The following is a 20,552-nucleotide window of genomic DNA, read 5'->3' on the forward strand; positions in this document are numbered from 1 at the left end:
TAAAGACATGTTTAGGGTTATGGTTTTCATTACATAATAACTAAAAGAGTTAAAGAGGAGCTGTAGTGAAAATGCCATAATAGATTTTTTTTTATGAAGAAAAATTGTATAGGGAGCACTAAGCTGGTGCAAAAATATATAATTTATTCATGTAGCTTAAAGAGAATCTGTACTCTAATATTCTTACAATAAAAAGCATACCATTCTATTCCTTATGTTCCCCTGTGCCCCCTGTGCTGTTTCTGTCACTCCCTGCTGCAATCCTGGCTTGTAATTAACAGTTTTAGGCAGTGTTTACAAACAAAAGACTGGCTTCTAACCAGAGTATCATAGGCTGAGAACAGCTTACTGTGTGGATTCATGCAGAGCTTGGAGGGGGTGTGTAAAGCTTCTGCCAATGACAAGCAGTGCTGCACATTCCACACATTCCAGCCTCTTGCCGACAGACAGGACAGAGGAAAGAAGATAAGATTTATTACAGAGACAGTGCAACTAGAAAAGGTTGCAGTAAGACAGACCACATCAGAACAGGTATAGGAACTTATAGAATAGAAAAAATAAGGCTCAAAATTTTGTTAGTGTCTCTTTAAATGGTATCAAAAACGGCAAATGACACACAAGACACAGACTAACACATATACCCTCCCATAAAAACAAGGCTGCAACAACCTAACTACTGGGAAAAATGTATTGAACTGGAGTGCACTCCCATTTAGTCCAAAACATGCATGCAATGCGAAAAAGATTCCTTTCTTCAGGCCCAGAGTAAAGGTATGTCCAGGAACAACCCCAGCAAGGTCACCTATGTTTCAGCACATCACCCGTGTGTAAAATATTTGTATATACACGCCTCTACAGTGATCTGTATACGCTTCTCATTACAGACGCAATCCGAGCGTCTAACCTCAACCCCATATATGGCCAAGCCAAAATGCAACTCATGTAACCTCCTGCAGTGGACAACAGCTTGATGCAGGCCCGACCAACGGGTCGGCGTATCAGCGTATGGCGGTGCTGTAACGGAAATCCGTATAGGTGCGTGTACTTTTAGTTCATGCTGGTTGGTGGGGGGAGGAAGAGATGCGGAGGCACGGGTGATGGATGCAAGGTCTGCTTCCGGGTAGAGCGGCTTGTCACGTGACGCGTTTCGTCACGACACACGTGACTTCTTCAGACGTGACGTATGCTTGAGGGGCAAGACTTCTTATACTTTAAGGCAACGCCCCCATGCGTAATTCAAGCATATGTGGGAATTTAAAAAAAGGCAGTCTGTATGTTGCCATCTAGTGGCCAAACAAGATACATATGTTAGGAAGGAACTTTTCAGCATAAGTCCATTCAAAACGAACAGGTCCTTACAAAAAGGCTTTGATGTTCAAATCTTTATTAAGGCCCTTAGGGAATAAGCTACCACACTTATAGATCCACATGGATTCTTTTCTTAGGAGCTGCTTATCATAGTCTCCACGGCGTGGGCTAATATTTAATTTGTATATTCCCATAAACCTCAAGCCGGACACATCTGAATTATGGACTGTCTTGAAATGCAAAGCAAGGGGATTCAATTTCCTTCTATCAATAGTAGTACTTTTAATATTACTAATGTGTTCACCAATTCGCGTATTCAACGGTCTATACGTTTTGTTAAATTACATGGACATCTAATTTGATAAATTACTCGAGTGGTATTACAAGAAATATAATCATTCACCCAGAAGGACTCAGAACCATCAAAATTAGTGAATGGATTGCTTTTGTTAACAAATCTGCACATTTCACAATCAAGGCACTTAAACATGCCCTTTTTGGTCTTTTGCCCAGCAGAGTGACTTCTCCACCCGTGCTCACTTCTGACCAACAGGTCATTGAGGTTATTACTCCTTTTTGCGGCCATATGTGGGTACTCACCCACTATTTTTGCCATGATTGGATCCCTTCTCAGATGCCAATGTCTCTGCAGAACTTGTTTAATATCCATGAAGTGAGCACTGTATGGGGGTCACAATGCGTGGCACATTATCCATGGGGGGTGGAGCATCCACACCCATTGTCTCCCTCCTTTTTTTAAAAAGATCCACTCTATTCCTAGCAAGGGCCCTATTGTAAGCTGTAATGATAATTCTATTTGGATACCCCCTTGCCCGCAGTCTAGTCCTCAAATCACCCGCCTCTTTCTTAAAGTCAATAACCTTACTGCAGTTCCTGCGTAAACGCAGGAACTGCCCAGTAGGGACAGCCCATTTTTGGGCGGGCAAGTGTGAGCTTTGTGCGGACAAGCATCATATGTAAAAGTAAGAAAAACGTTTCTATCATTCACGTTGAGGTCAGAGATGAAGATTTTCAAGTCCTGATCACTCCCCTTCCAAAGCATGAACACGTCATCCACATATCGGATCCAGAGGGCGACGTGTTCCGAGTACCCACGCGTGCACCTCACTACCTCCTGCTCCCAATATCCCAGGTGAAGGCACGCGTAGGACGGGGAACACGCCTTTACATATGATGCTAAAGAGATTTCTTTTCTCGATCTAACCATCAAAAAAGTGGGGACCTCCCTTACTACCTGCACATATAGGGAACCCACGGCTGGTAATACCCTCTTGTCCGCACAAAGCTCACACTTGCCCGCCCAAAAATGGGCTGTCCCTACTGGGCAGTTCCTGCGTTTACGCAGGAACTGCAGTAATGTTATTGACTTTAAGAAAGAGGCGGGTGATTTGAGGACTAGACTGCGGGCAAGGGGGTATCCAAATAGAATTATCATTACAGCTTACAATAGGGCCCTTGCTAGGAATAGAGTGGATCTTTTAAAAAAAAGAAGGGAGACAATGGGTGTGGATACTCCACCCCCCATGGATAATGTGCCACGCATTGTGACCCCATACAGTGCTCACTTCATGGATATTAACCCATTCAGGTTCCGTCGTTTTCACGTGAGAAATGTTCACCTCCCATTCATTAGCCTATAACTTTATCACTACTTATCACAATGCACTGATCTATATCTTGTTTTTTCCGCCACTAATTAGGCTTTCTTTGGGGGGTACATTTTGCTAAGAGCCACTTTACTGTAAATGCATTTTAACAGGAAGAATAAGAAAAAAAATTGAAAAATTATTTCTCAGTTTTCAGCCATTATAGTTTTAAAATAATACATGCCTCCATAATTAAAACTCGCGTATTGTATTTGTCCATATGTCCCGGTTATTACACCGTTAAAATTATGTCCCTATCACAATGTATGGCGACAATATTTTATCTGGAAATAAAGGTGCATTTTTTCCATTTTGCATCTATCACTATTTACAAGTTTAAAATAAAAAAAATATAGAAATATTTCATCTTTACATTGATATTTAAAAAGTTTAGACCCTTAGGTAAATATTTACATGTTTTTTTTTTTATTATTATAGTAATGGTTTTTTTTTTTATACTAAACATTTTATTTGGGTACTTTTGGGAGGGTGGGAGGTAAACAATAGATATATAATGTAAATGTGTGTTAATTCTGTTTGTTTGTTTTTTTCAGGTGTAGTATTACTTTTTGGCCACAAGATGGCGGCCATGAGTTTGTTTACATGACGTCACTAAGCGTAGCACGCGCTTAAGAGTGACGCATCAGGAAGAAGACGGCCAGAAAAAGCTCAGCTTCCGAGAGAAGCTGTCGCCTTTTCAGCGGGGGAGAGGAATCAATGATCGGGCTCCGTAGCCCGATACATTGATTCCTTGGCTACCGAATCCGCGGCCGGGAGTGCGCGTGCATGCGCACGATCGGTCGCGGGGGCGCGCGGTAGCGCGCATGGTTCCTGGACGTAGAAACTACGTCCAGGAACCAAAATAGGTTAAACAACTTCTGCAGAGACATTGGCATCTCCTGAGAAGGGATCCAATCATGGCAAAAATAGTGGGTGAGTACCCACATATGGCCGCAAAAAGGAGTAATAACCTCAATGACCTGTTGGTCAGAAGTGAGCACGGGTGGAGAAGTCACTCTGCTGGGCAAAAGACCAAAAAGTGCCTTGATTGTGAAATGTGCAGATTTGTTAACAAAAGCAATCCATTCACTAATTTTGATGGTTCTGAGTCCTTCTGGGTGAATGATTATATTTCTTGTAATACCACTCGAGTAATTTATCAAATTAGATGTCCATGTAATTTAACAAAACGTATAGACCGTTGAATACGCGAATTGGTGAACACATTAGTAATATTAAAAGTACTACTATTGATAGAAGGAAATTGAATCCCCTTGCTTTGCATTTCAAGACAGTCCATAATTCAGATGTGTCCGGCTTGAGGTTTATGGGAATATACAAATTAAATATTAGCCCACGCCGTGGAGACTATGATAAGCAGCTCCTAAGAAAAGAATCCATGTGGATCTATAAGTGTGGTAGCTTATTCCCTAAGGGCCTTAATAAAGATTTGAACATCAAAGCCTTTTTGTAAGGACCGGTTCGTTTTGAATGGACTTATGCTGAAAAGTTCCTTCCTAACATATGTATCTTGTTTGGCCACTAGATGGCAACATACAGACTGCCTTTTTTTAAATTCCCACATATGCTTGAATTATGCATGGGGGCGTTGCCTTAAAGTATAAGAAGTCTTGCCCCTCAAGCATACGTCACGTCTGAAGAAGTCACGTGTGTCGTGACGAAACGCGTCACGTGACAAGCCGCTCTACCCGGAAGCAGACCTTGCATCCATCACCCGTGCCTCCGCATCTCTTCCTCCCCCCACCAACCAGCATGAACTAAAAGTACACGCACCTATACGGATTTCCGTTACAGCACCGCCATACGCTGATACGCCGACCCGTTGGTCGGGCCTGCATCAAGCTGTTGTCCACTGCAGGAGGTTACGTGAGTTGCATTTTGGCTTGGCCATATATGGGGTTGAGGTTAGACGCTCGGATTGCGTCTGTAATGAGAAGCGTATACAGATCACTGTAGAGGCGTGTATATACAAATATTTTACACACGGGTGATGTGCTGAAACATAGCTGACACGCTGGGGTTGTTCCTGGACATACCTTTACTCTGGGCCTGAAGAAAGGAATCTTTTTCGCATTGCATGCATGTTTTGGACTAAATGGGAGTGCACTCCAGTTCAATACATTTTTCCCAGTAGTTAGGTTGTTGCAGCCTTGTTTTTATGGGAGGGTATATGTGTTAGTCTGTGTCTTGTGTGTCATTTGCCGTTTTTGATACCATGTAAGCTACATGAATAAATTATATATTTTTGCACCAGCTTAGTGCTCCCTATACAATTTTTCTTCATGTCATTCATTTTTTATGGGTGAGACTAGCCTACCTGGGTTGATATCCTGTACCCTCTTTTTTAATTTTTTTTTTTAGTTTTTTATACAGTATTCAGTTATAAATTATTTAATCAATGTTTGCCTGTTGTAAATGTTTTCCTCGCCCTAAAACGAGCATGTGCCCAGGGAGCACAGAATCCTCTGTCTATCTGTACAGGCAGAGCCACAACGCTCTCATTCACAGCTACTGATAAGGCCAATTAAACTCTGATGTAGCTAAAACACTCAGCTCAGTACAGTGGATTTCTACTGCCTATATATGTGGAATGAAAACTTTTTATTGTATGCTGTGCAAGAGTTCGGGTGAACTTTAACGTTCCACTCCAAGGAAAATGGTTTTCCTAGTTCTGTGCAGGCACCCAGTAGCAGAGCTTACACACAAGAGGGAGAGGGACAGTGCAGTGAGCCAGCTACCATTGCTGACAGAGGGGGAATCTACAAGACAGGAAAATAGGTGTCTGAGGGAGGGGCTAGTGCTGAAATAGTTCTTAATATCCCAATGGAAGGATTATTAGAACTCTAGATAGGCTGTACTGCACTGGGGATAATTTGCCTTTTACTGGATAAATTTTGATAAACAGACATCCCCGTTTTTTATCAATGCACATTTATGACTAATTTTCTGCAAACCGCTGTGTCACATTAGAAGCATTGCTAACCTGACAACGTGTCTGTAAGCTGCAGGCAGAGAGCAGATGGCGGCTGGGCTTGGAGGCACAATCATAAACACCCTCAGGGCCTTTCATTTCCAGCCTCAGCACAAACAGGAACACTCAGTCCAGCCAAGTCCTTTAATATCTTCTATAGAGCGACAAGCCATGTGCGGACACTGCCTGATCATCAGGGGAACAAGGTTGTCCAACCCCACCGACTAAGCTGCTGAGGGTACACAGACGCAAGATCATCGCCTGAACGCTATCCAGTATTAATTAATAGTATGACAAAGTGCTAGACTGGAGTACATTTTCAATTGGTTACTAAAGTACCAGATAGCCGGAATTCCAGATTGGATATTAACGTCTTCCAGACCGCATTGGTTGAAACCTACATCCTGCAGCAGGTTTGAGTCCAACAGGAGCAAAGTGCTTTACAAATGTTACTTCTTGTTGTTGTTGCTGTAGGTGGCTGCGCGGGTCCAACAGGACGTAGATTTCACCTTCCCCGCCGCACACTCCCACCGACTGCATCGCTCTCGGTCTATGACGGCAGAGCTCGGCAAGCCGGTCAGGAGCAGATTTCATTGGCTCCTGTGTGATCATTGTGAGCCAGTCCCATTGGCTTACATTGATGGACAGGATCTGGAGCCAATAAAATTTGCTTCTGACCAGCGCAAAGAGCTCTGCAGTCACAGTGACAGCAGAGAGAGGGGCTTGCAGCGATGGGAGAGCGGCGTGACCGGAAAGTCACTTCCTGTTATTTTTCTGATGAACTATGACTAAGGACCGGTGTGTTTGCCGCAACGCATGCAGAGTCCGAACCTGCCACATTTTTCGGGTCGGAATGCAAAACTCTGGGTGCATGGATGCAATTAAAGCCTATGAGAAGGGACAGCATCCACTTCTATAGTCACCAAGCAAATACTCACGTGTTCTCCGGTTCTGCTGCTGCTGCTGCCTCCAACATTCGGTCGAGGTAAACAGATCAGTGCTAGGCAGAAGCATGGGGTTCCCCATGAATTGCAAAACACCAATGGGAATCCTCAACAAGAAGGAGGATTCGCACTGGTTCATGATTGACCAATGAAAATTCTCCCTGTTGCTAGGGAAGATTGATCTATTGTAATCCTATGGGAAGCCCCATGTTCCTGCCAGCTTCCAGTCCATTTATCGGCTTCAGGACAGAGCAGGAATCAGCAGCGTCGGAACCGGGGGACACGTGTGCATTTACGTGGCGGCGGACGGAGGAGTGGGTGCAAAATGAATGGTGGAGTGCAGCATTTACCATGGCGTTTTGCATCCACTTGTATGGGAACTGAGTGCATTAGGCATTTAGGTAGGGGTTTGATTTGTGGGGAGTCAGCATTAGAAGAAAGCTGAGAGGTAGAGAATTGGTCATTTTATATTACCAATATTCTACTATCGCCAATACACAGCACCCAATTTACTGGTAACATGCAAACAAATTGAATAGTGTAAACCATTGAATACAAAGAATGTGCCTCCTGTAATTTTAAAGGCGCCCCTGTTGAAAGTTGCTGGAATCCTTAGGCTTGTCCATTGTTCCTGCTTCCAATAAATTTCCTTCAAGAACCGACTGTTCACATGCCACCCCTTTGACAAATGCCGCTGACACATGTTCAATGTTATCCACCTGTCAAAGGATTGTTGTCAGGGTCGGATTTGTAGAAAGGCCACAAAGGCCTTGGCCTAGGGCGCATTCGGGCAATTAGTAGCCCAATAAGTAAGCCACCCACCAGGACACAGACCCGGACCCCAGCCTTGTGAGCAGATCAGGCTGTAGCAGAGACTCACCTCTCCAGCGCTGAAGCTTCCCTTTCCCATCTTCTCCTTTAACCACTGTGCTTATGGTCTTCTTCTCTCCAGCTGGTGTCTCATCATGTGACTTGCCGTTAACGGCCCGATGCATCACATGATGAGAGAGAGCCTAGAATGGCCCCTCTGAAGGAAATGGGAAGGGAGGCTTCAGCGCTGGAGCGGAGCCTGAGGCTGGAGAGGTGAGTTGTGACTGATCACAATAGATGATACACCATTTCTTAGACACTGTCTTGTGATTTCCATTTACAAATAGGAGTTGTTTTTTGTCTATTAGGAAAAGAACGCAAGATAAACAGTCCCAAACCTGCAGGAAGATGAGAGCCGCTCTCTGTAGTAAGCACTCGGCGTAGCAAACCTCTGCGTGTAATTCAGCTGCAACAGTCAGAGAGATCACAGGTGATGTCAGTACTTTTTGCATAGAAAGGGGAAAATACGGTTCTGCTTTTTATGCCCACACTACAGCTGCACAGCTGGCTCTGGAATAGTGTAATTAAAGGACAACTGAAGTGAGAGACATATGGAGCCTGACATATTTATTCTCTGTTAAAAAAAAATGCAGATTGACTGGCTGTCCTGCTGATCCTCTGCTTCTAATACTATTTAGCCATAGACCCTTCAGGCACTTTTGATGGCTGAAAGATAAGCAGGGATGCCAGGCAACTGGTATTGTATGAAAGGAAATAAATATGGCATCAGCCATATCTCTCTCACTTCAGTTGTCCTTTAAAAAGTTAGGATACAACATATAGCAACTACAGAAGGTCAATGAGATGCAAATAATTCTGGCTAAACTGGCTACATGCTGTAGATGGAAGACAAATAATTCTGTATAACTGGTATCTCCATCACGGATACTGATCAATCACATAAACAGAGAAGCCTACAGTAGATCATACAAGCATGCAGAATATGGCAAGCAGCAGCCAATCCTGGCACAGTTCTACAGCTAGAGCAGTGATGGCTAACCTTGGCACGCCAGGTGTGACAAAACTACAAATCCCATCATGCCTCTGTCTCCCCTAGTTATGCTTAGAGCTGTCAGAGTACTGCAATGCCTAATGGGACTTGTAGTTCCACCACAGCTGGAGTGCCAAGGTTAGCCATTGAGCTAGGGGAATAGTCTGCCAAGTGCTTATTCCTCATGTCCCCCCCCCCCTTTGTGCCCCCCCCCCCCCCCCCCCCGTGTGCCTCCACTGACCCCATAGTGCCTCCTGTGCCACCCCCCCATGCCTCCATTATTCTTCCTGTGCCCCTCCCCTTTGTGTCCCCCTTCTCTCCCCCTGTGATCCGCTGGTCTCCTTGTACCCACTTTGTGCCTCATCCTCTGCCACATGCTCCTTCTGATCTCCTTGTGTGCCTCCTTTTCTATACCTGCCCCACTCTGTTCCTTCTTAGCTCCTCCGCGCTCCCTCTGTGCATTCTGTCTCCTCCTATTCTTGCTTTTTTTTTTCTCCCCAGGGTCACTTCAGTATTGCTTTAAACCTGGCCCACTGCAGCATGCTGAGACATGTTGTTCATCAACTTGGCTAATTAAATCTCACCTTCTGTGTATGATTCGGCTCCAGGCTTACTTATGAGCGAAGTTTTCTTCCTGAACCTGAGAAAATAAGAAACAAATGTGACATTACACACACACACATTGTATAGAATATAGCTACACATTTAAAAAACACAGTTACCCATAAATGGGTTGTAGTTTTCTACTTCTAGGAACTGCGCTCAGCAGTCAAGGGATTTTAAAATTACCTATATTCCGGCGTATAAGACGACTGAGCAAATAAGACGTCCCCCCAAATTTTCCAGTTAAAATATAGTTTGGGATATCCTCACCGTATAACACTACCCCTCTTCCAACGCACACCAAATGAAAATTTAAAAAAATCATATACTGGTGCTATGTATGAACAGATAGTGGTGCTGTGCTGCAATGTATGTGGTACCCAGTATATAGGCAATTGACCGGTTGGATTGGTCAACTCTCCCTCTCCCTAAGTGGATTGGTCAGCTCTCCTTGTCTGCCTGTTTATCAGAGCGGTTGGGAAGAATAGAGTGCGCTGTACTCATAAAACACTCCTCTTTCACCCTTCTGGCCCGCCCTTGTATCCTATTTACCTCCTTCTCTGCCTCTCAGATCTCGCACATGTGTGCCTGCACCGCTTCGCTACAGTCCTGAGCAGCGAGATCAGAGAGGCGGGAACAGGATAGGGCGTGTCATCTGGCATCAATGACACCCAGCGTATAAGACGACCCCTGACATTTCAGAAGATTTTTAAGGGTTAAAAAGTAGTCTTATAAGCCAGAATATACAGTAAATGAGATCCAGGGATTGTGATCTCAATGTGCATTGATCAACATGAAGTCAGTCATAGTCACTGGATCTGAACTGATTAAAGATTTCTTGTATGCCGAGCGCAGTTCCTAGAAGTAGAACACTGCAACTGGCTTAAGGTACATACACACGTCCTATTTTTCCAAACGACCGGTTGTTTGTACGTCCGGTCGTTTGGACGCCAAATCGGGCGTGTGTACAGTCGGTCCTTCAGCTGATAAGACTGGATTTCAACGATCCGCTAAGCGGATCCGTCAAAACCCTTCTTATCAGCTGAATGACTGACTGTACACACACCTGATTTGATGTCCAAATGACCGGTCGTTTGGAAAAATCCGACATGTGCACAAGCCTTTACGTTTATACCGGGGTGATAGCTCGTTAGGAGAAAAACAGTATGGCAAACAGAATTTGAAGTTAAGCTATGTACACACAGCCAGATAGATCAGGGATCTCGGCTGATCGATCCTTCCAAATCTCATTGGCATCTTTTGAAACGAATGATCACATCCTGTCCAGCAGGAAGTACGTCACTGAGCGAAGGGGCAGAGTTACGCATATTACCCTGCTGGTGAACTCAGCCGCAGGGTTTACATACATGGGGGAATGGTGTGGTAAAAACTCTAAATACAAGTGTGTGAAGCCTGTTGTATTACACTCAGTAAGATGCCAGACTGTGATCAATGCTAAAGGTTCTTCAACTATGTCGTACACAGAGGTGTCCAACACAAGGTCCATGGGTTATGTGGCCCTCGACAGTTTCCAATGTTCATTACAGTAAGCAGCAAACACGGACAGCACAATGCCTTCCAGGCCAAAAGGACCACACTGGTGACATGGTTTCCGACTTAAACATTGTCAGTTTGTGCCAATAACATATGGGACATCCCCAGCTAAATTAGCATGGTGCCCCCTTCTCCCTTCCCGACAACTGGTAAATCATACACACACACCTTTTCCCTGACATTTCCCCACGCTGCAGCATTGCATGGTCTTCTATTCTTCCTGGCAGTCGCAAGCTCTGCATTTCCATACTTCCTTCTCTTGATCACGTGATGTACTCAGAGCCAGGAGGTGTGCAGCATAGAGCATATGGCTGCCAGGAAGATCAGAGGAGCAGGTAAATATAAACGAGCAACAGTAACCAAGCATTGAACTTCATCCCAATCAGTAGCTGATACCCCCTTTAACATGAGAAATCTATTCCTTTTCTCAAACGGATAATCAGGGGGCTCTGTATGGCTGATATTGTGGTGAAACCCCTCCCACAGTGTGATGTCAGGACTATGTCAGCCTCTAATACTTTTAGCCATAGACCCTGAACAAGCATGCAGCAGATCAGGGGGTTCTGACATTGTCAGATCTGACAAGATTAGCTGCATGCTTGTTCCTGGTGTGATTCAGACACAACTGCAGCCCAGTAGACCAGCAGGACAGCCAGGCAACTGGTATTGTTTAAAAGGAAATAAAATGGCTGCCTCCATATCCTTTAGCTTCAGTTGTCCTTTAACCCTTGCTGCTAAAGTCTTCCAGGCCCAGATCTGAACCTGTAACTCCCGTGCTGCAAGGCAAGAGTGTTATCCACTATGGCACCATGCTGCTTTCTACATCTAAAGAGCCTAGAAAGTCTTCTGCAACCATAACACAGTCTACAATGAAGAAAGACTTTATTGGATCAACTCGTTGTGAGAAAACGTTTATTGACTGGACCAGTGTTTTACAGTCTATGTGCTATATACATCTAGATCAGGAGTGTCAAACTCAAATACAAAGTGGGCCATAATTGTTCACTAGGACCTAGTCGCGGGCCAACCTCAATATTTACTGGCCACCTTCCTCCCTTATTAAGTTTCCTGGTGTCTAATGGCCCCCTCCAACCCCTTTACAGTTCCCTGGTGTCTAGTGGTCCTCCCTCCCCTATACAGTTCCCTGGTGTATAGTGGTCCCCCCTCCCCTATACAGTTCCCTGGTGTATAGTGGTCCTCCCTCCCCTATACAGTTCCCTGGTGTATAGTGGTCCTCCCTCCCCTATACAGTTCCCTGGTGTCTAGTGGTCCTCCCTCGGCTATAAAGTTCCCTGGTGTCTAGAGGCCCCCACCTTCCCCTATACAGTTCCTTAGTGTTCAGTGCTTTCCCCCACCTCCCCTATTCAGTTTCCTAGTATTTAGTGCTTCCCCCCTACCTCCCCCATATGGCTTCCCTGCTGATCTAGGGCTTCACCTCCAATATAGTTTCCCTGGTGGCCTAGAGAGAGCCAAACATAATGCAAAGTGGGCAGACCACTTGAGGGCCAAATTTATTGGCTCTGAGGGCCCGATTTGGCCCGTGGGCCGCAGTTTGACATGTATGCTCTAGATAAAGCAATGTGAGGTTTATTTGTACTAACAAAGAAAGACATAGGGCCCAATCTAATTCACTTTTCCTCCTACAGCTACATACTCACCTTCAGACGTCTTATGGACTTCTGTCGCCCAAGAGATCATGTGCCGATCCCTGCAGTGTGGCAGAATGCTAATGACACTGTACAGACATGTCCTTAGCCTCGGGTCTGTTCCTATTCGGTGTGTGTGTGTGTGTGTGTGGGGGGGGGGGGGGAAGCAGAGGGATGACAAGCACGTGTGACATACCAGCAACAGAAATGCGGTCATACGGTGTTTGGTCCTCACCAAGGATCCAACATGCTAAATCTTTAGCAATCGCCACTGTACACAGGCTGGTCTGACACCAGATTTTCAGCCATTGCAGTCATTATCTGCAAAGGCCAAGTGACCAGAATGGGTATTGTAAAGTGGATCCGAGATTAACTTTTACTCATTGCATAATTGTGTTCCTTTCCAATTATTTAGGGCATTCCTCAAGCCAAATACTTTGTTTTAATACTCCAATTCCCTATAAACTAAACAAGCCACGCCCACAGGTTTTCAGAGAGCCAAGGCATTTTCAGACAGTAGTAAGGGCTCATGGGAGCTCAGTCTGGGCAGAAGGAGGGGGAGATATTACTAGCCAGAGATTTCAGAGACAGAGGGGAGGCGGGGGGGGGGGGGGGGGGGATTAGGTTTTATTGGCGCTTTGAGTCCGCCAGGAGAAAAGCGCGATATAAATGTTAATTGTCTTGTCTTGTCTGTCTTTCACAGGCTGAATGCTCAAGATGCAGATAAGCCTGCCTCTGTGTAATGTTTACAAACAACATGGCTGCTATCATTGTATCACAGGAGGAAATAATCATATTCTATTGAAGCTGTTTGCAGCCAGATTTGCTGTGTAAACTATCTAAACTTTAGATAAGATGTATAGACCAGTTACTTGTTATAGTTAGTTTTTCATCTCGGATCCGTACCTAGGAGAACATTTTTTATCTTCTGTTTAAAATAACTTTTCAGCACTGCAATTGAAAAAGTACCGTAAAAGTACGTGAAAAAGCAAGTATTTTTTTGCGTGCTGGTGGCTTAAGAAGGAACTCTAGTGACAATAATGTAATTTACAATAATTATGTAAATGATTTAGTCAGTGTTTGCCCATTGTAAAAGCTTTCCTCTCGATTTACATTCAGACATTTATCACATGATGGCATTTTTCCTGCTGGCAGTTGATGTCGGTGGTGCTGTGTGATGCTGCTTGCTTTTTTCGCAGTTGTAAACAGCTGTTATTTCCCACAATGCAACAAGGCTCCCACAGTGTGATGTCAGAACCATGGTCCTGACATCACACTGTGGGAGGGGTTTCACCACAATATCAGCCATACAGAGCCCCCTGATGATCTATTTGAGAAAAGGAATAGATTTCTCATGGGAAAGGGGGTATCAGCTACCGATTGGGATGAAGTTCAATTTTTGGTTACGGTTTCTCTTTAAGGCCTCTTGCACACTGCGTGCGATTCCGATTTTTTTATACGATTGATTTTTGATTGTGATTAAAAAAAAAAGTAATAATGCATGCTGCTACTTTTTAATCTGAATCGAAAATCTGATTGCATTAAAAAAAAAAAATCGAAATCGCATATAGTGTGCAAGCTAAAAATAGCGCTAATAGATTTGGGCGCAGCTACATTTTTACTGTTAATTATAGTTTTTGTAAATTTGCACTCAATTTTGCATATGATTGGGCGCAAGTGCCTAAAATCGATATTTTACGTAAATCGATAAAGTAAACTCTGTAATATTCCTAATTTTGTTGTGGAATCGGTAATATCGGTAATTTAAAGTTTATGATAATATATCAGAACGAATATCAGAACACTAAATAAAGAAAAACTATGCGAGTCATAACGATAACTTAAAAAAAGTCTATTGGTGTAATAACGGTAAATGAACATGTTTAACCCCCTTGCCGTTACAATTCTGGCGCCAAGGGGGCAGCGCAGCACTTTTTTAATTTTTTTTTTTTTTAAATCATGTAGCGAGCCGAGGACTCGCTACATGATAGCCGCTGACAAGCGGCATCTGCCTATCCGATCAGAGTAAGCAGGAAATCCCTTTCAGAACGGGGATTTCCTGCTGGGCTTCCCCAGTCGCCATGGCGACCGGGCAGGATGACGTCACCGACGTCATGGACGTCATGGACGTCGGGACGTCAGAGGGAATCCCGATCCACCCCTCAAGCGCTGCCTGGCACTGATTGGCCAGGCTGCGCAGGGGGTCTGGAGGGGGGCGGCGCGGTGGGTAGCGCTGAATCGGCGGCGAGCGGAAACTGCACGCAGCTAGCAAAGTGCTAGCTGCGTGCAGGAAAAAAAAAATTGTGAAAAATCGGCCCAGCGGGGCCGGAGAAAAACTCCTACGCAGGTTACCGAGCTGAGCTCGGGATAACCGGCAAAGAGGTTAATGATGGAATGTAAGCAAATTCTGTCTAAATACAGATCATTTTGTAATTACAAAAATATAACATTCACTGTATGGATGTAATAACGATATTTGACATTTCTATTTTACGATAATATATGAACTATTTACGATAATTTAGGGTTAGGCACCACCAGGGAAGTTTTAAGATTAGGCACCATCAGGAGGGTGGTTAGGGTTAGGCACCCCCAGGGGGGTGGTTAGAGTTAGGCACCCCCAGGGGGGTGGTTAGAGTTAGGCACCCCCAGGGGGGTGGTTAGAGTTAGGCACCCCCAGGGGGGTGGTTAGAGTTAGGCACCCCCAGGGGGGTGGTTAGAGTTAGGCACCCCCAGGGGGGTGGTTAGAGTTAGGCACCCCCAGGGGGGTGGTTAGAGTTAGGCACCCCCAGGGGGGTGGTTAGCGTTAGGCACCCCCAGGGGGGTGGTTAGAGTTAGGCACCCCCAGGGGGGTGGTTAGAGTTAGGCACCCCCAGGGGGGTAGTTAGAGTTAGGCACCCCCAGGGGGGTGGTTAGAGTTAGGCACCCCCAGGGGGGTGGTTAGAGTTAGGCACCCCCAGGGGGGTGGTTAGAGTTAGGCACCCCCAGGGGGGTGGTTAGAGTTAGGCACCCCCAGGGGGGTGGTTAGAGTTAGGCACCCCCAGGGGGGTGGTTAGAGTTAGGCACCCCCAGGGGGGTGGTTAGAGTTAGGCACCCCCAGGGGGGTGGTTAGAGTTAGGCAACCCCAGGGGGGTGGTTAGAGTTAGGCACCACCAGGGGGGTGGTTAGAGTTAGGCACCACCAGGAGGGTGGTTAGAGTTAGGCACCACCAGGAGGGTGGTTAGAGTTAGGCACCACCAGGAGGGTGGTTAGAGTTAGGCACCACCAGGAGGGAGGTTAGAGTTAGGCACCACCAGGAGGGAGGTTAGAGTTAGGCACCACCAGGGGGGAGGTTAGAGTTAGGCACCACCAGGGGGGAGGTTAGAGTTAGGCACCACCAGGGGGGTGGTTAGAGTTGGGCACCACCAGGGGGGTGGTTAGAGTTGGGCACCACCAAGGGGGTGGTTAGAGTTGGGCACCACCAGGGGGGTGGTTAGAGTAAGGCACCACCAGGGGGGTCTAAGGGTTATGGATAGGTACAGGGAGGGTTCTGTGTCAGAGTAGGGTTAGGTATACTTAGGGTTAGCCACCACCATAGGGGGTTAGGGTTGGGCACCACCAAGGGAGGGTTCTCTGTGAGAGTAGGGTTGGGTTAAGCTGTGTTGTTGAATTACATTATGATATTTAACGTTATTATATTTTCGTTTTTTAACTCACATCTGTTTTAAAACTGTAATAATAATAATAATAATAATAAGAAGAAGAAGAAGAATTATCGATTTTACATGACAAATACCGTTAAATTATCGATATTTTTCTTTTCCCGATAAATCGCGCCTAAATTTGACCGCGACTTTTTTAAATGTACGCTTTTATTGGTAAGGTGTGAAAATATCCCCTTGGAGAAAACTTAGGAGCAACAGTGAATTGGTTCAGACCAAATGGATTTCAACAGCTTTTGTATTTGTATGAAAGCTGTAGAATTAATCTGGCAGAAATATCCAGCATTGTAAGGTCATCGTCGTCCCCCAAGTTATCAATCACCTGCAACGAATGAAATAACACAACGCACCTACCTAAAGACATGTCTAAGCCACACATTAGGCTGCTGCAGTGCTGCTCACACTTTAAAAGGCTGCAGTTTGTGAGTTATTACTTGACACATAAGAGAAGGGAAGCTGTATTCACTTAAAGGGGAACTTCAGCCTAAACAAACATACTGTTATTAAGTTACATTAGTTATGTTAATTAGAATAGATAGGTAATATAATCTTTTACCCACCCTGCTTTAAAAGAACAGGCAAATGTTTGTGATTCATGGGGGCTGCCCTCTTTGTCATGGGGCAGCCATCTTTTTGGTTGAAAGAAGGTGACAAGGAGCAGGAGACACAGTTCAAACTGTCCTGTGTCCTGATAACCCCTCCCAGCTGCACACACTAGGCTTCAAATGTCAAATTCAAAATGTAAAAAAAAAAAAAAATTGCACCAAAAAAGCAGAACGAGAACATCAGAAATCCCATCATAAGGGGAAAACTGCCCAGGCAGTTTTCTTCTGTGCAGCTAAAAATGAGGCTTGTATAAGAGAAACAAAGTTCTGATGCTGTGAAACTGTTAAAGAAACCCAAAGCCTTTTCAGTGCTGCCGAGTCGATTTTTAGTCTGGAGGTTCACTTTAACGCCAGTGCCAGATTTAGGCCAAGGCCGCCTAGGCCATGGCCTAGAGCATCACAGGAGCAAGGACACCAAAGCAGAAGGCTAAACTGGTGCAGCAGTTGTAATCTTGCAGATGCTGCAAGATCAGGCGAGCGGCTGACCGCGGTACTCTGCTACTAGCTGCCTGTGCAGCGGCTCCAATGCTCTCTGTGCACGTTTGCATTGTGGCGGGGGACTGCGGACTTGGGCAGCATTGGAGACGGAAAGGAAGCTTCTGCACTGGAGACGAACAGAGACATGAGCGACGCTGATGGCTGCTGCGGTGTGATGGCGAGCTGGCTACCTATACTGAAGGGGTGGGTGGAAAAAGGAGGCATTAAGGTAGTCATCTGGCTACCTATACTGGTGGGAAAGAGGGAAGGAGTCATCTGGCTACCTATACTGGAGTGAAGGGGGGAGGAGTCATCTGGCTACCTATACTGGAGGGAAAGGGAAGGAGTCATCTGGCTAACTATACTGGAGGGAAAGGGGGAGGAGTCATCTGGCTACCTATACTGGAGGGAAAGGGGGAGAAGTCATCTGGCTACCTATACTGGAGTGAAGGGGGTCAGCTGGTGACAGTGGCCTTGGGTGGTAAAGAGTATAAATCCGGCCGTGCATAACGCCATGATTCGCAGATGGTACGGAAGTGGAAAGGGTTCCCTGTGCACGCCTTCTAGGCACTACAATCTCCAAGCACCGAACTTGGAAAGCCAACACGTCCTCCACTCAGAGGAAAGCCCAGCAGAGGCTATTCTTCCTACGCCAACTGAAGAAGTTTGGGATGGCCCGGGAGCTTCTGACGAGCTTCTACACAGCCACAATTGAATCTGTCCTCTGCTCCTCCATCCTCGTCTGGTACGCCAGCTCCTCTGCCAGCGACAGGCACAAATTACAGAGGGTCATAAGATCAGCAGAGAAAATCATCGGGAAATCACTCCCCTCACTAGACCAACTCTACAACTCCAGACTTTGCTCCAGAGCTCTGAGGATCGTAAATGACCCATCTCACCCAGGCTTCCGCCTCTTCCAGCGGCTCCCCTTGGGCCGGAGATTCCGGTCCATCTACACCAGGACTGAAAGACATAGGAACAGCTTCTTTCCCTCAGCTGTAAACCCTTTGAACTCTATGAACTTTCTTACCTGCCCCATTCAAGTAGCATTAGGTAGCACATGACTGCACTGCCGCACATCTTACACTTTACATACTTGAGCTCTAACTTGTGTTAACGTTTATGGTTAAATCGCTGTATCTGTACTGTTTACTGTATTGTTTTTGTACTGTATTGTATGTCTTATTCCACACCTAGCCCTGTACATGCCAAAACCAATTCCGGGTACGACCTTGTCGTGCTTGGCGAAATAAAGGATTCTGATTCTGAACACATCCACTGCATAGACTCGCACAGGGGCAAAAACACCTCTACCCCGAGGAAATGAAGCAGCTGATTTGCGAAATGCTTTGAGATATTAGCTTCATTTATCATTTTGTGTCAGCCTCATGTATCAGAATGTATGCATAGGCTCAAAACTGGATTTAAAGAGAACCCGAGGTGGGATTTAATTATGCTAATGGGGCACAGAGGCTGGTTGTGCACACTAACACCAGCCTCTGTTGCCCCATGGTGTGCCTCCAGGACCCCCGTGCCCGCCGCTATACCCCCCCCCCCCCGCAGTGCTGGCGACACGCAGCGTGTCGCCAGCTCAATGTTTACCTTTGCGCTGTCTGTCAGCGCCGCTCCCCCGCATCGGCGCTACCCGCCCGTGTCCCTTCCCTCCCGCTGATTGGAGGGAAGTGACGCGGGCGGGTAGCGCCGATGCGGAGGAGGCGGGGGAGTGGCGCTGACAGACAGCGCATAGGTAAACATTGAGCTGGCGACACGCTGCGTGTCGCCAGCACTGTGGGGGGTATAGCGGCGGGCACGGGGGTCCTGTAGGCACACCATGGGGCAACAGAGGCTGGTGTTAGTGTGCACAACCAGCCTCTGTGCCCCATTAGCATAATTAAATCCCACCTCGGGTTCTCTTTAAGACTGTATAAGGAATTTTGGGCAGCTCTCAATGTATTTAATTAACACAACTCTCTTCCCTCAGGCCTTGTTCACGTCATAAATCGCAATAGCCGACGCCATCATTTTGCGACTTTGTGACCGATTTTTTTAGCTCCTCCTGGCGCTTACCTGCGCGTTGGTGAGTTTTTCTTTGTAATGCACAGTTTTGCAATGACATGTGACCGCACTATCGAATCAAATCCCGATCGGACATGTCGGATTGAATCGAATCGATTGGAATCGCACACAAAAAAATTGTATGGTGTAGATGGGGCATGCTTGACTAAATTGTGCGATCTGCGCACAAAGGCACGATGACGACTCTGCGGTGGAGGATTTTGGTATAAAGGAGGGGGATGGAGGAGAACCGTGGGAACAGTGGGCATGAGGACCGCACCTAATACATGCCTGCTCTCTGCAGGACGCAGGGTCACAGCTCTGAGACCCCTGTGAAAAAAAAACTATAAAAAATATATGATTCCCCTCACTTCAGGTTCCCTTTAAAGCAGACCTGAACTCAAAAATACCTCTACTACTACTCCTACTCTAAAAGATAAGCAACAGCATAATAACCGTTAAAGAAAAACATTTCTTTGTTACAGCTGATGCAAACCCTGCAATAAATCTGCAGTGTGTCTACTTCCTGCTTTCACGGAAGCAGACAGTGTTAATATCCTGTGTTTACAAATTAGCTACTCTGCCAAGGCAGCCAGCTGACACTGCTGAGAAATCAAATTACAGTTGTGATTAGTCACACATGAGGGGGTAATTAGACAGGCTAAACTCTCTAAATACATACAGGGTACATTTCTCTATGTTTTCCTTTTGCACTGTGCAAGAGGTCAGGTCCACTTTAAGACAGGGCTGTGGAGTCGAAGAGTCGGAACAATTTTTTTGTAGCTGGAGTCGGTAGTTTCAATAAACTGAGGAGTCTGAGTCGGATGATTTTTGTTCCAATTTCACAGCCCTAGTAAAAATTAGACTAAGTAGTCGGAGTCGAGTAGTTGGAGCAATTTTGGTACCTGGAGTCAGAGTCTGAGTCGGATCATTTTTGTACCAACTCCACAGTCCTGCTTTGAGGGCCCATTCACACTGGAAGCGCTTTTCTGAGCGTTTTGTGATTAGCATTTTTTAAAATCGCTCCCATTCACTTTCATTAAAATCGTGGAAAAAAATTGTGGAAAAATTGCAGCGATTTTCACGTACGTGATAATTTTTACCGCGATTTTAATGAAAGTGAATGGGAGTGATTTTAA

At 45.7% G+C, this 20,552-nt stretch overlaps 1 protein-coding gene across 1 annotated transcript in view; it reads right to left on the reverse strand.

Annotated features, from left to right (window-relative positions):
* The window catches only part of LOC137562702 (tetratricopeptide repeat protein 39A-like), a 116,487-nt gene that overhangs the window by 50,260 nt on the left and 45,675 nt on the right, over positions 1-20,552 (reverse strand). The window contains exons 4-5 of the mRNA XM_068274299.1: positions 9,357-9,412; positions 8,120-8,187 (exon numbers count right to left, since the gene is read on the reverse strand). Of these exons, the coding sequence (XP_068130400.1) occupies positions 8,120-8,187; positions 9,357-9,412 (124 nt within the window). The remainder of the gene's footprint in view (positions 1-8,119; positions 8,188-9,356; positions 9,413-20,552) is intronic.

This window comes from Hyperolius riggenbachi, chromosome 3, assembly GCF_040937935.1.
Source record: "Hyperolius riggenbachi isolate aHypRig1 chromosome 3, aHypRig1.pri, whole genome shotgun sequence".
NCBI lineage: Eukaryota > Metazoa > Chordata > Amphibia > Anura > Hyperoliidae > Hyperolius > Hyperolius riggenbachi.